The sequence below is a fragment of the Arachis duranensis genome, chromosome 5, assembly GCF_000817695.3.
Source record: "Arachis duranensis cultivar V14167 chromosome 5, aradu.V14167.gnm2.J7QH, whole genome shotgun sequence".
Taxonomy (NCBI): Eukaryota; Viridiplantae; Streptophyta; class Magnoliopsida; order Fabales; family Fabaceae; genus Arachis; species Arachis duranensis.
In genome coordinates this window covers 83,097,345-83,111,383 of record NC_029776.3, presented here as the reverse complement: position 1 = coordinate 83,111,383, position 14,039 = coordinate 83,097,345, and the positions used below count along the sequence as shown (strand labels likewise).

General features: G+C 38.8%; 1 protein-coding gene across 1 annotated transcript; it reads right to left on the bottom strand.

The window, feature by feature from the left end:
- Positions 1-567: 567 nt before the first annotated feature.
- On the bottom strand, positions 568-4,324 carry LOC107489828 (disease resistance protein RUN1-like). The gene is made up of 4 exons (XM_052261486.1): positions 3,743-4,324; positions 2,125-3,220; positions 1,701-2,039; positions 568-1,597 (listed from the first exon to the last, which is right to left on the bottom strand). The coding sequence occupies exons 1-4, from the start codon at positions 4,216-4,218 to the stop codon at positions 854-856; spliced, it is 2,655 nt and encodes an 884-aa protein (XP_052117446.1). The 5' UTR covers positions 4,219-4,324; the 3' UTR covers positions 568-853.
- Between the last annotated feature and the right edge of the window lie 9,715 nt (positions 4,325-14,039).

The following is a 14,039-nucleotide window of genomic DNA, read 5'->3' as shown; positions in this document are numbered from 1 at the left end:
AAAATAGAATGTTCAAATACTTCCAGCTGAACATACAACAGAAATCAAAGCTAGCTAAGAAAATTAATTATTGCATGCACTGCTCCTCATTGCTATACATAGGATATGAACATTATAGAAAATAATAGAACACTGAACATTGAACAATAACCAGTAACTATAGAATCTGTATCTGACAACCAACTGCTTTATTTTTCTTATTCTAATGGTATGAGTAAATTTTAAAACATGATATTATCTTCTGCAAAGTTCAGAATTATAGAGACTAGAAGATCATGTTGACCTCTATATTTTATTGTTTTATGTTCTGTTCATAGTCATACATCTTTGGCCTATGGTTTAAAACCCTGTGGACTTCCTAACTGTTGTATGATCAATCACATACCCTTCTTGATTGGACCAAACATGGAAACCACAACTCTTTAAGGTTGCTCCTATCTTCTCCTTTGATGATGTTTCAAAGATTGAAAATGAAATCTGAAAGTGATTCCATTGACGCATATTTTTAAGGTGCCACATAAAATGATCAAGTTTCAACCGAGCCAACCACACATGACTCGAGTCCAGTGCCTCAAAATGGGTTGCAAACATATTTAACTTTGTATCATTGACAATAAGATCAAATTCACCTGTAAACATGCCAGTTGTAGTAACACCTTTATCCAACTCAAAAACTGCGCCAAAAAATACCTCCAAGGGCTTACCATATAAACTTGAAGACACCTCAAGATAAATGGAATAATTAGTACTCTGGTATTGGAACCAATCTGGGATCTTGCTCCCTGGAAGTACAAATTCACAAGAAATATATTCTGGAAGCATCATATCCTGAAGCCCAAAAAACAAAAAAAAATTATGTCTGAAATATTTTGCAGGAATAACACACAAACATACAAAGAGAGTGTGGGCATTGTGAAACAACCTTACTACCGAAGAGATTTGTTATATGCTCTAGGACTTGTTTATTTATCAGTTTATGGCAGTTAACAAATCTAATTTGATAAAACCTTGGAAAATCCTCTGCAATAAAATTTGATATGCTGGATAATGTTGGAAAGCTTGTCAAAGATCTACAATTACTCAAGTCTATATATCTTGTATTTGGGGGTAGCTTCGGAATCTTTTGAAGCTTAGAGCAGCCACTTAGATCAAGAGTAGTAAGGTTTTGCAACTTCTGAAGGCTACTAGGGAGATGCTCAAGACTCTGGCAAGACTCTAAGAATAAGAACTTCAGCCCGCTTAGATATTCAATCGACTCAGGTAGTTCTTTTATTGCTGTTCTTTGGAGAAGGATTTCTTCAAGATGTTCCATGTTCCCCACAATCTCTGGAAACTTTTTTAGTTTTGAGCAGCCAGTGAGGAGGAGAGTACGGAGTGATTTTAGCATGAAACGACTTGGAAAGGTCTTGAGATTGGAGCAAAATAGAAGGTTTAAAGTAACAAGCTTATCAAGAGTTCCCACAGACACATGCACCTTAATTAAGCTTCTACAGTTGTCTAGGCTTAGGCTTTCTAGGTTTGGAACCATTGAGAAGTCTGGAATTTCTTTGAGGTGTTCACAGCTGCTAAAAGACACAAGTTTCAAGTCTCTGAATATCTGCAGAAAACATAAATCATTTTCACAGAAAAAAAAATAGCTATATTGTTAAATCACAACAGCTTCTGAATATTCAAAATATAATGAAAGATCAATTCCATACCTTAACTCCCTTCCACAACTGCTTGATGCGGCTATGACTCATATTTAGACAGACAAGCCTCCTTGGATAGAAATTTGGTGGTAGAGTTGAAGAAGGGTATCTTGGCCAATTAATCAATCTTAGCGTATCAGGTAGATACTGGATATCATCTGTAACATGCATATTGTTGATAATAAGAATTCTTAGCTCATCAGGTAGATACTGGATATCATCTGTAACATGCACATTGTTGATAATAAGAATTCTGAGTCTATTCATCCTTGACAAGGCCTTGGCCTCTATGTAGTCTGTCTCTGATTCTGGTATATCTAGCCTTATGCCTTCAATGTTGTTACTTCCCTGTGGCAGGTGTTGTCAACAGTCAATAAGCATCAAGACTAGTTAGGCACTATAATGAAAAACTGATATCATCATAAATTTTTACCTTATTGTGTTTTAATACATGAAGAACATCCTCATGAAACCATAATCTGCTACGTTTACTAGGATCATTGGGGGATTCAAGACGCACAATTTCTTTAGCCATTTCCTGTAGCAAATCATGCACCCAAATCTTATTAACTTCTACAGTAATTAGAGACTTCTCCATTAGAACTCCGAAACCATTATCTGAATGTAGGTCACAGCCATCTAATATCATTTTCACATATTGTCTGTCCTCTCCCTTAAAGAAGCATGCAATATCAAGAAAAATGGCCTTTTCATTCTCTTCCAATCCATCAAAGCTGATTTTAAGTATTTCAAAAATCTGTTTATTTGGAGCTTTTTTCAGTTTAGCTAATGCACTTATCCACTCAGCCTTTCCCCTACCACAAAAGTGAGATCCCAAAACTGTTAGTGCCAATGGCAGTCCCTTGGCATAGTTTAATATGTGGGATGAAAGCTTCTCATAATTTGTTGGAGGACATGGATTTTTGAATGCAAACCAACTAAAAAGTTCAAGAGCATGACCATGATTTAATTCGTTGACCTTGTAGATTGTTTCCACATTGTGAGCAACTAGCAAATGCTCATCTCTAGTTGTTATGATGATTCTACTTCCAGAACCAAACCAACTATATTCTCCAATCAATGATTCCAGTTGCTCCAACGAATCAGCATCATCAACAACTATGAGAACTTTTTTGCTGCAAAGCCTATTCTTTATCATATTAATGCCTCTGTCTTTGTTTCCTACTTTACAATATCTGTGGTTCAAATTCTCAGAAAGAAGAGCTTCTTGTAGTTGAACTAACCCAGATCTTTGACTTGAAATTTCTCTAACATTTGCAATGAAAGCACTACCCTCAAACTGGTTAGCAATATGGTTATAAACAGCCTTAGCAAGTGTTGTTTTCCCTATACCTCCAATTCCATAAATTCCTATAGCCTGTACATCATCTGATCCAGTATCTAAAAGTGTTTTAATATCTTCAATAGGTGAATCCAATCCAACAGGATGCTTAGCAACATTGAAAGGTGTGCGGTTCAACTTACTCAATATCTCCTCAACAATTCTCTGGACAAATTTTGATTCTTGCCTGCCACTCAAAAAGTGAAAGAAGTCTTACTATCTAATCTGAGTTTGTGACAATTTACTAGATACTTGAATACTTGATAATAAACCCTATAACAAGTAACTAATATGAATAAAAGTTCCTAGTTATGCATCAGTTTACTATTCCTTCCGGAATCAACACAGGCAAACAGAAAAGTCTTCTCTATGGTTCATTTGTTGGTATTACTGTCCCCAATCCTTGTTCAAATGCATTTGCACGTAGCTAAATGACTATTCTCATTTTTTTTAAGGAAAAAATGGGTCATCTCGTCACTATATATATTAGGTGAAATTAGGGGATCAAGAATGATCTTTGAAAAAATGGGTCATCTCATTCCCTTCAGATGACCCTTTTTTTTTTTCTTGATCTCCTAATTTCACCTAATATATATACTGACCAGTAAATCCTAGATAACACAAAAATATAGATTATAGAAAATAAATAAACAAAGAGAAAGGAAGACCAGAGGAATGAACCTCTTGGCTTCTTTTATTGGCTACATACCCGTCACCCATGTGCCACCCAGACAAAGTAGAAGCCTCACATAGTGCTGCCCTCCACCTTTTTACTTTGTTGACATCATCCCTGAACTTGTCTTCATGTTTGGCCAAATCTTCTGCAAAACTTCCCTTCTGTTCTCTTACTTGAGATGGATTCACACCATAAAAGACCGGCAAAACCAGCTGACCCTTAGTGTCCTTGCACTCAATGATCTTAAGGAGTTCATCCAAGCAAGAAGTGGAAGATGCATAGTTTTCAGATAATACAACGACTGAGATCCTTGAGGCTTCAATAGCCCTAAGAAGTGAAGGTGTTATCTGCTCTCCCTTTATGAGATCCTTGTAGTCTATGAAAGTATTGACACCCTTTTGGCAAAGAGAATGATAAAGATGGCTTGTGAAACTCCTACGTGTATCATCCCCTCTAAAGCTCAAGAATACATCATACTTCCATTTGTAGGATTTAGAGCTCAAATCCATTTCCTCAGTTTTTGAAACCAACTTGAATTGGATTTCAGCACAGCACAAATCCCTCTAACAGGGTTTTAGATTGGTTCAAGGTTCAATGTTTGTGATTCAAACTAAAACTGTGCTTCACACTATTTATTTACATAAAATGGGGCTTTGAAATATTCAAATTCCACTGAGAAATTATAAACTATTTGCGAAACAATGAATCAAAACATAAACATGCACCCAGTTACACAGATCCCTTGTGTTTCACTGGAAAACAGTGGGCAAAACACCAAAGGGATTAACCATATTTTAGTCCCACTTGTTTGAGCCAATAGATGTATTCCTGAAATGCAAACAATTAGAGAAACTTCAAAGCAATTCAAGATATTTCGCGTGCTCAATTTTCTATTGACAAAAACTTTCACAACACTGATGAAATCCACCTAGCTAAACTAAATGACTACCATCTCCATTCAAAATAGAAATACAACAAATCACGCAAACTTCACGATAGGTGAGTGTCACAATTTACAAATTAAGGAAATATCATATGTGGTATCCTTTAACCTCATGGGAGTGGTTAGTGTAATTTACCCTCTGTTTTTCGCTTAAGGTTTGAATATTGGCAATAACACAATAGATTATCATAGTCATAGGCTACAATTTCTCAGTCTGGCAATATGATTCGGAGGAGGAATATCCCACCGCGCTGATAAGAAGCACAATTATAATTCTGACTGCTGGTGTAGGTAGTGTGGTACATGCACTAGTTAAGTTTAAAATTTGATAAAATATTAACTTGTCTGTTGTCTATTTATTCGAATATTCTAGTATTAATAATAGTCTAGAAAATCCTAGGCTACAAAATAGCCCTTGTTAATGCTAACTGATCCATAATTTAGTGACTATTTGTCTAAAATAATCTGCCTATAATGCTATCCTTGATTAGCTAGTTAAAAATGACTGAAACGATATATAAACAATATGTACAAAAAAAAATGTTCAAATATATCAGCAGAACACACAGCCGACCCCACTTAGTGGGACAAGGCTTTGTTGTTGTTGTTGTTGTATATCAACAGAACACACAAAAGGAAAACTCCAAAACAAAGCTAACTGAAAACATGTTACAACTTGGCGTTCAACTCCAAAAGAAGCCTCAGCTCGTTGATAGATCAAGCTCAGCCCAAACACACACCAAGTGGGCCCCGGAAGTAGATTTATGCATCAATTACTTACTCATGTAAACCCTAGTAGCTAGTCTAGTATAAATAGGATAATTTACTATTGTATTAGACATCTTTGGTCTCAATTTTATTTAATTCTTCATCTGAGGAGACTATTGATCACGTTTTGGGAGGGGGGGCTGGACATTCGGCCATGCCTGAACCTTTCACTTATGTATTTTCAACGGTGGAGTTTCTACACACCATAGATTAAAGGTGTGGAGCTCTGCTGTACCTCAAGTTCAATGCAATTACTATTATTTTCTATCCAATTCGAATTATTGCTATTCTAAGATATTCGTTGCACTTCAACTTGATGAATGTGATGATCCGTGACACTCATCATCATTCTCACGTATGAACGCGCGTGATTGACAACCACTTCCGTTCTACCCTAGACCGGGCGCATATCTCTTGGATTCCTTAATCAGAATCTTCGTGGTATAAGCTAGAATTGATGGCGGCATTCATGGGAATCCGGAAGGTCTAACCTTGTCTGTGGTATTCCAAGTAGGATTCCGGAATTGAATGACTGTGACGAGCTTCAAACTCCTGAAGGCTGGGCGTTAGTGACAAACGCAAAAGAATCAAGGGATTCTATTCCAACCTGATTGAGAACCGACAGATGATTAGCCGTGCTGTGACAGAGCATTTGGATCTTTTTCACTGAGAGGATGGGATGTAGCCATTGACAACGGTGATGCCCTACATACAGCTTGCCATGGAAATGAGTAAGAAGGATTGGATGAAGCAGTAGGAAAGCAGAGATTCAGGAGGAGCACAGCATCTCCATACACCTAACTGAAATTCCCATCATGGAAATACATGAGTAACTTTATCTTTATTTTATGTTTATTTACTATTATTTGATTTTCCAAATTCCATAATTTATTTAAATCTGCCTGACTGAGATTTACAAGATGACCATAGCTTGCTTCATACCAACAATCTCTGTGGGATCGACCCTTACTCACGTAAGGTTTAATACTTGGACGACCCAGTACACTTGCTAGTTAGTTGAACGGAGTTGTGACCACACATTAAAGAGCTATTATCTTGAATTAAATTTCATACAAGTACAAAGAGTACGAATCACAATTTCGTCCACCAGCTGCCCACAAGGTGACCCTGAAGCTCGGCATAATTGACCCGAGTAGTTTCCAAATCATCCCAGAGATGCATTAATTCCCTATAAGCTGAGACATAGCTATTCTTGTGCTTCAGTGCCATGTCCTTAGCCAACTTCAAAGAAGCAGCCAAGGCAATAGAGCTGGCCTTCTCACCCTCCAGCTCCTTCTCTACCTTCGACAACTTCACCTCCAACTCATCCTTCAGACCCTTGATACGATCAAATTCTGATTTGGCCTCCTCCATGAAGGATTTTGTCGCATGAATCGGGATCCCCTGAACTGTTTGGAAAATAGCCGCACCCATATGAGCCATTTTCACACTACTTTTGGTGATAAAATCCAGATGCTGAAGAAGAGATACGTCGTCCATAGAAAGCCCACCATAGGGGGCAATTTGCTTGTCAACAAACTCGATAGCATCAAAATCCGGGGCATCCAGGTTAAAGGGCTCAGATTTTTTTGCTTTTTTAAAGGAGGAGCACCAAAAGCAACGGCAGATGTCTGTGGATGATCGACCTGACGAAATCGAGGAGTGGGAATTGCTTTCCTCGGCCCGGGAGAACTCGGCACAGGAGGCTTCACTGGAACCTGAGAAGATCCCTCTCCGGCCACTTTAGCCGAGATGTTCAGAGCAGCAGTTGCCTTCTTTGCCCTTTTAAAGGCCTTCATGGAATCATTGTTCTTTGACATCTCTGCAAATACAGAATCAGCCACAGCAAAGAGTTACAGTCACAATAAGAGGAAGAAAAAATTAAGCAACAAGTGTAAAAACAAGTCAGACAAGTACCCAAAACGGCCCGAACCAAGGACAGGTCATTCAAAAACCTTTTTGTATCAAGATGGGGTGGTGCCCCCCATAGATCCTCAAGAACAACAACAAAGGTACGCTCAACATCATCAAGCATCTCCCAGGTATAGCGAGACACTCTCACATCCCTCTACCACTCTAGAGGGAAAGAAGGCTCATCATGTTCATCAAGAAAAAAAGGGCGGACCCCCTCGACAACACGAACCTTAAAGAAGTAATTATTGAAGTCCTTAAAGGACTCATCATACATAGCAAAAACTTTATGGCCCTGGGCGGACCTGAAAGAAACCCAGGAAGCTTTCTTTTTTGAAGAACCGCCAGGCTTGGCGGAAACAAACAAATAAAGGAAAAGAGTCTGAGAGGGTGTTACATCTAATTCTCGGCAGAGAAGCTGAAAATTTTTAATGAAACCCTAGGAATTTGGGTAAAGCTGGGATGGGACAATATTACACGACCACAACAGGTCGGTCTCAAAAGCAGTAAAAGGAAAAGTAACGTTCAACTGACTGAAGAAGTATTCATAGGCATAGAAGAAGGGATGCTTCCTCTCAATAGAAGTCGGAAAACAAACTCTCTCATCAGAATCAGGAGCAACAAGCTCGTAATCCTCCTCACGGGCACTATTACCACAAATCCTATGGCGCCTCCTCAGCTCTGTGCAAAATTCAGCATCCACAACAGAGACACACAACAAAACAAGGGAGTCCAGCCAATCAGACATCCCCTCGGGAACTCTGGAATACATCTCTACAATGTTATTGCGATAAGACATGAGGCCATCTAATCCTACAAGTAAGAAAAGAAGATGGGGTTGCTAAAAAACATCTCGGACAAGGGAGAAAACAACTCAACACGACACAGGCGAACACATAGAAAAGGAAAACCCCAAGACTCAAACCAAAGTCCTAGGGCATCCTTTGGAGGCAATAATAAATCAAGGTTTCTAGAAAAAATCTCCTTCTCGCATTCCAGCACCTCTCAAAACAAGAAAAGAAGGCTTCAAATAGCAAGCATTTTCATCAAAGTAAAAAAGTCATCAAAAACATTACCTTACAGTCTAAAACAGAAAAAAACCATCTCCAAACATCAAACACGCCAAGCAGAGACCATCAAAGATGCAACCTTTTTCAAGAGCAGACAAAAGCAACCTTAAGATAAAACGAGGAACAGACGCGGATAGCAGTATCAGAACAGAAACAACAAAGAACATGCAAAGCCCTAAAAAGCATCAAGCAAAAGCAAGAAGGATCATGCAGAAGATGGAGAAACTCCCAGAAAGCACATTTCAACAAATCTAGGGCACAATGGAAACAGAAAGATCCAAACTTTCTCAAAAAGGGAGGATCAAAATCAAAACCTCATCACAAAGCCAAAAACAAAGAAAAATCACAAAATGGGACTAACCTGGAGACGAAAAAAGCTTCAAGAAAAGAAAAACGGAGGTGCAAGAATGAAAGTTGCCCCGAAAATCGCCAAGCGACGCCGCAACGCAAGGAAGCAGAAGCACAAGCGAAAGGCAGAGAGCGAAGAGAGCAGAGAAAGAAGTTGCAAAAAGGTTACAAGGAAAGCAAAAGAAGAGAAACCGTTTCTAAGTTTTCAAAATTAAAAGCAAAAAAGAAACGGATAATTAATGCTAAGAGTTAAACCCTCGCACGTTCCCGAAAAAAGCGCTGATATAAAAGCGCGCACTTGCAGAGGAAACGTTCTATATTCAAAAGCTGCTACAAAGGAATCGACAAAATGCTTGAGTTCGGCTTCACCAAAGAAGGACCGAAGTCTAGGACTCGACCTCAACAAAAAGACCGAGCTCAAGCAGGGGCACTGTTCATACCCTTGGTCGAGTTGTCCGACCCGGGATGTTCGACAAGACAGAGCGACCGACCTATTCAGGTAAGGACAATCTGACCTCTCCTTAAAGAGCTCGGCCAAGTCACAGAAAAGCCCAAAGAAGGGCCCAAATAGAGGAGCACGCCCCAAATCCAAAGGCAGCCCAAGCCTACGAAGAGAAGGGCGGTTCCCTTGAAGATAAGCTGACCCCACCCAAAAGATAAGATAAGATAAAGAGAACTAACTTATCTTATCTAAAGAAGGTCACTCTACACCATTATAAATACACTGGAGCACCCAGGTATAACTCATACTCTGATTCTACTAAATACCTGTTTAATACCCTTACTGACTTAAGCATCGGAGTCCCTTGCAGGTACCCCTACCCTTCGGTGATAAGGGATTAGCAGTGCAGCCAGTCCAACAACTCGAACACGACAGCTCCGGCCGTCTTCCACCAGCCAGACACGTTAGCACCAACCAGTACAGAAGATCTCGTTCGAGATCGACCTCCAGTTTTAGGTAACCCTCGGAACAGGTACTAAGTGGGTGTTTAAAAATAAACTTGGTGAGGATGGACAAGTTGTTCGTAACAAGGCTAGATTAGTGGCCCAAGATTACGATCAAGAAGAGGGAATATATTTTGATGAGTCTTTTGCTCCGGTAGCTAGAATGGAAGCAATTAGATTGCTTCTTGCCTATGCTGCCCATAAGGGTTTCAAAATGTTTCAAATGGATGTTAAATGTGCTTTCCTTAATGACTTTATTGATAGAGAAGTGTATGTGGCACAACCCCCCGGTTTTGAACATAAAGATTTTCCAAATCATGTTTTCAAACTAACTAAGGCTCTTTATGGTCTTAGACAAGCTCCAAGAGCTTGGTATGAAAGGCTTAGTGCCTTCCTATTGGAAAATCAATTTCAAAGGGGTACCACGGACACAATTTTATTCATTAAAGCATCTAATGATGATATACTTCTAGTTCAAGTTTATGTGGATGATATTGTGTTTGGATCGGCCAATGAGTCCTTGTGTGAAGAGTTTGGAAAACTCATGACTAGTGAGTTTGAAATGAGTTTAATGGGAGAGCTAACCTTCTTTCTTAGCCTCCAAATTAAACAAACTCCTAGTGGTACTTTTATTCACCAAGGAAAGTATGCAAAAGAACTTATCAAAAGGTTTGGCCTAGAAAATTCTAAACCAATGGGAACACCAATGCATCTAAACAATAAACTTGAAAAAGATGATGATGGCAAAGATGTGGATGAAACACGGTATAGGGGAATGATTAGTTCATTAATGTATCTTACCTCCTCTAGACCAGATATTGTTCAAAGTGTGGGTGTATGTTCAAGATTTCAATCTCACCCAAAAGAATCCCATTTTTCGGCTGTTATGTGCATCATTAGATACATTAAGGGAACATGTGATTATGGCTTGTGGTATCCAAAATCTGATGATTTTTGTGCAGTAGGGTTTTGTGATGCAGATTATGCGGGAGATAGAGTGGATAGAAGAAGCACCTCCGGCATGTGTTGCTTCCTTGGAAGCTCACTCAACATGTGGTCAAGCAAGAAACAAGCCACAGTTGCTCTACCCACAGCTGAAGCTAAATATATATCCGCATCTGCTTGTTGTTCACAATTAATTTGGTTAAAAACGCAGTTGGAAGATTACAAATTAAAGATCAATAGTATACCATTATTTTGTGATAACATGAGTGCAATAAATATTTCAAAAAATCCTGTTTTGCACTCAAGAACAAAGCACATTGAGATCAAATATCACTTTATTAGAGAACATGTGCAAAAGGGTACTATTGATATTCAATTTGTAAAATCTGAAGATCAACTTGCTGACATTTTTACAAAACCCTTCTGTGAAGATAGATTCTGTTCACTAAGAAAAAGCTTGGGAATGTTTGATTTAAGTTCTATTGAAAATTTGTGAAATTCTAACTTTGCTCAGTTTTGTCTCATAGGAATGGACGAGATAAAAATCCAAGCGTGTTGGAGAAGCTGTAATTAAGGGGGAGGCTGCGCAGAATTTATCTCTCATTGGCCCCACAAAATCTCTTTGACCCCACCTTGACCCTTTTGATTGGTTCCTCATCTTATGATGATCAAAATCCTTTTGTTGTCTTATCAAATCTTTTTGAAAGTAGTTATTGTCAAATCAACTCCATCTCTCCATCTAATCCCTTGATTCTAGAAAATCACTTTTTCAAATTCCTGAAAATCCCTTGGTTAATAACTGCACCTTGATGATCATTAACTTCCCTTTCCAATCAATATTTAATGCACCTCTAACTTCTCTCCACTCTCCACACTCTTCGGCCATCTCTTCTTCTTCCAACTCCATATCTTCTCTTCATCATGAAAAAGAAAACGGCTTCTAGGAAGAGTGAACGCATTCGCCTTTCTCAAAAGACCCCCTCTCCATAGACCCACACTCATATCCATATTCATTCTACATCTTCATCTTCTCCCTCACCACCATCCAAACATACTGCCACCATGAAAAAGAAAGTAATTGCCCACAAAAGCTCAGGCCGAGGCAAAAACAAGGAGCCAAGTGTTGAGGAAGAATCATCTCACACCTCACCTATTGCATCACCACCACCATCACCGAAGAAAGCCACACCTGGGAAGAGTGCTCAGAAATCAAAAGAATTCATTCTACACAACATCATGGAACCGGAAAATCTAGAATCCTTGAAGTTCAAGAATAAATTTGCCAAAACACACTCCCACTATGACCCTGCCAGATTCAACTCTTGCACTTCTTATGAATTCCACAAAGAAGTCATGCAAAAGCGTCATCTATGTCTGACTTACCTTGTCAATCTTGAGATTCTCGCCAACAAGGGAATAAATGTCTCTCCTCTCTTCGAACTGCTTCAATGGACTTCTCTGCTGCACATCCAAAAGCCAGTTTATCCAGGTCTGGTCCGTGAGTTCTACGCCAACATGAGACTTATTGATGGCACCATCCATTCATATGTGAAAAGAGTTCACATCACTCTTGATACTGCCACCATTGGAACTGCCTTGGGATACAAAGATGAAGGGCCGAGAGCATACATGGCGGAAAGGTGGGACTCACAAGTCGGCGTCACCCATAAGGTTGTTCTTCAACACATATGTGAGCATCTCTCAGGCTTGGATGGAAATGTTCCTACCCACAAGTGTAACACCCTACCACACAGGCCTTACGCTTAAGTCGTAAAGCAGAGGTGGCAAGGTATTACGACCTCTAAAAGAAAATGATATCTACATAGATATAGTTGGGTGAAATCATATTTAGGAGCCTTGAAGAACAAGCTAAACAAATTGATAAACAGAAAATCGTGACACACTCGCATGGATATTCGTAAAACGGACAGGTAAAATCGAAATATAACTGAACACATATATATACATATCAGAGTTCCAAAACTCAGATAGCAAGCTCCAGACTCGACCTGCGAAGCTAAGGCCGACCAGAGTATATAATTATGTTTATATACAACCCAAAATAAAACTCAAACCACAAAACAAATCCCTGTATCTCCAAGTCGACCTCTAGGAGGGACAAAACACAAAATATACATGCGGAGATTCTATAAACATATATACATAGCCTAAAACAAAATATGACTAAAGTATTCTAATTCTGAATCTAACTTTAACCTAATAATTCACATTCTGTCTCCTCTAATCCTCCGAATCATTGGTGGAACAATCCTCTCTCCTCACACCTTCGTCAAGAAAAATTTCCCAAAAAACATACACATACAATTCAAGCAAAGAAAACACAGATAGAGAAGCATTTACAGCAAGTAGAACAAGTAGCAGATAAGTAGAATTTAACAGTTAAACAAACTAAAGCAATGCACACCCAAACAAAGCAAAAAAATGCATATGATGTATGCCTGTCCTATGGCTGATGAGTCTCATCTGTCGGTTATACAGCCAACCCGACAAGTCCTGGTAGTTAACCATTAGACAGTCCCTCTGTGCGCGCATCCCCAAACTCAATAATATACCATGGAGTTAAACTCCAAGCTCAAATATAATATTCAATATTCATATATATATGCATGCCCATGGGGGAATCCGGGGAGTTAAAGTGCCCGGTCACATCTTGCGACAGAGGGTCAACAAATAGTCTCAAATACACAAGTCACGTAATAATCTCTTTTCCTTTTAAAATATTACCTCAAATCAAAATTCCAATCCTTAAAGAAATTTTGGCAATATCTCCTCTAAGACTCAAATTTCTGCCACCCTTCAAGGGTCCCAACTATCAAATCAAACACCTCTCAGTCATTCAAATCATTTCCAGTAACAAATTTTTTCAAAATCAAACAAATACAAATATTAAATCTTTTTCCAAATCGACCAACTTCAACAGCAAATTATTGAGAACAGCTAAACCTCACATTTTAACCATATACACAATCCGTCAATTATTCATTCATTTCATTACTCTCTTAAGGTCTTCTAGCCTAAGTTTTCACGTAACATTAAACATTAACTACGAGAAACCAAAACCATACCTTCGTACGGAATCAAAATATTCAAAGCTCCGAAGAAGCTTTTTGGCTGAGCTATTGAAGAAGAAAATGTCCAGAATCGTTTATGCCTCCTAAAATTCCCGTTGGCCAAACCCAAAGAAAAGATGAACTATGTCACTGTCAACTTCCACTAATCAAAAATGGTGCCAACGTATAGAAGAAGAGGTTACAAATACTCTTACCGGTTAGATTTTTTATTGAAGTTACGGATTTCAAGAAATCGAAGTCAGAAGTTTGATGGGTTTACGGACTTTCGCAGTTACGTTCTTCTCTCTCCCGTTTTCTTTTTCCTTTTC

Excerpts from the sequence above, each read along its gene's own strand:
- LOC107489828 (XM_052261486.1), bottom strand. The coding sequence starts at position 4,218 with ATGGATTTGAGCTCTAAATCCTACAAATGGAAGTATGATGTATTCTTG. Across the intron at positions 3,221-3,742 it reads GGGTGGCACATGGGTGACGG|GCAAGAATCAAAATTTGTCC; the intron begins GTATGTAGCCAA and ends TTTGAGTGGCAG. Across the intron at positions 1,598-1,700 it reads AGTTGTGGAAGGGAGTTAAG|ATATTCAGAGACTTGAAACT; the intron begins GTATGGAATTGA and ends TGTTTTCTGCAG.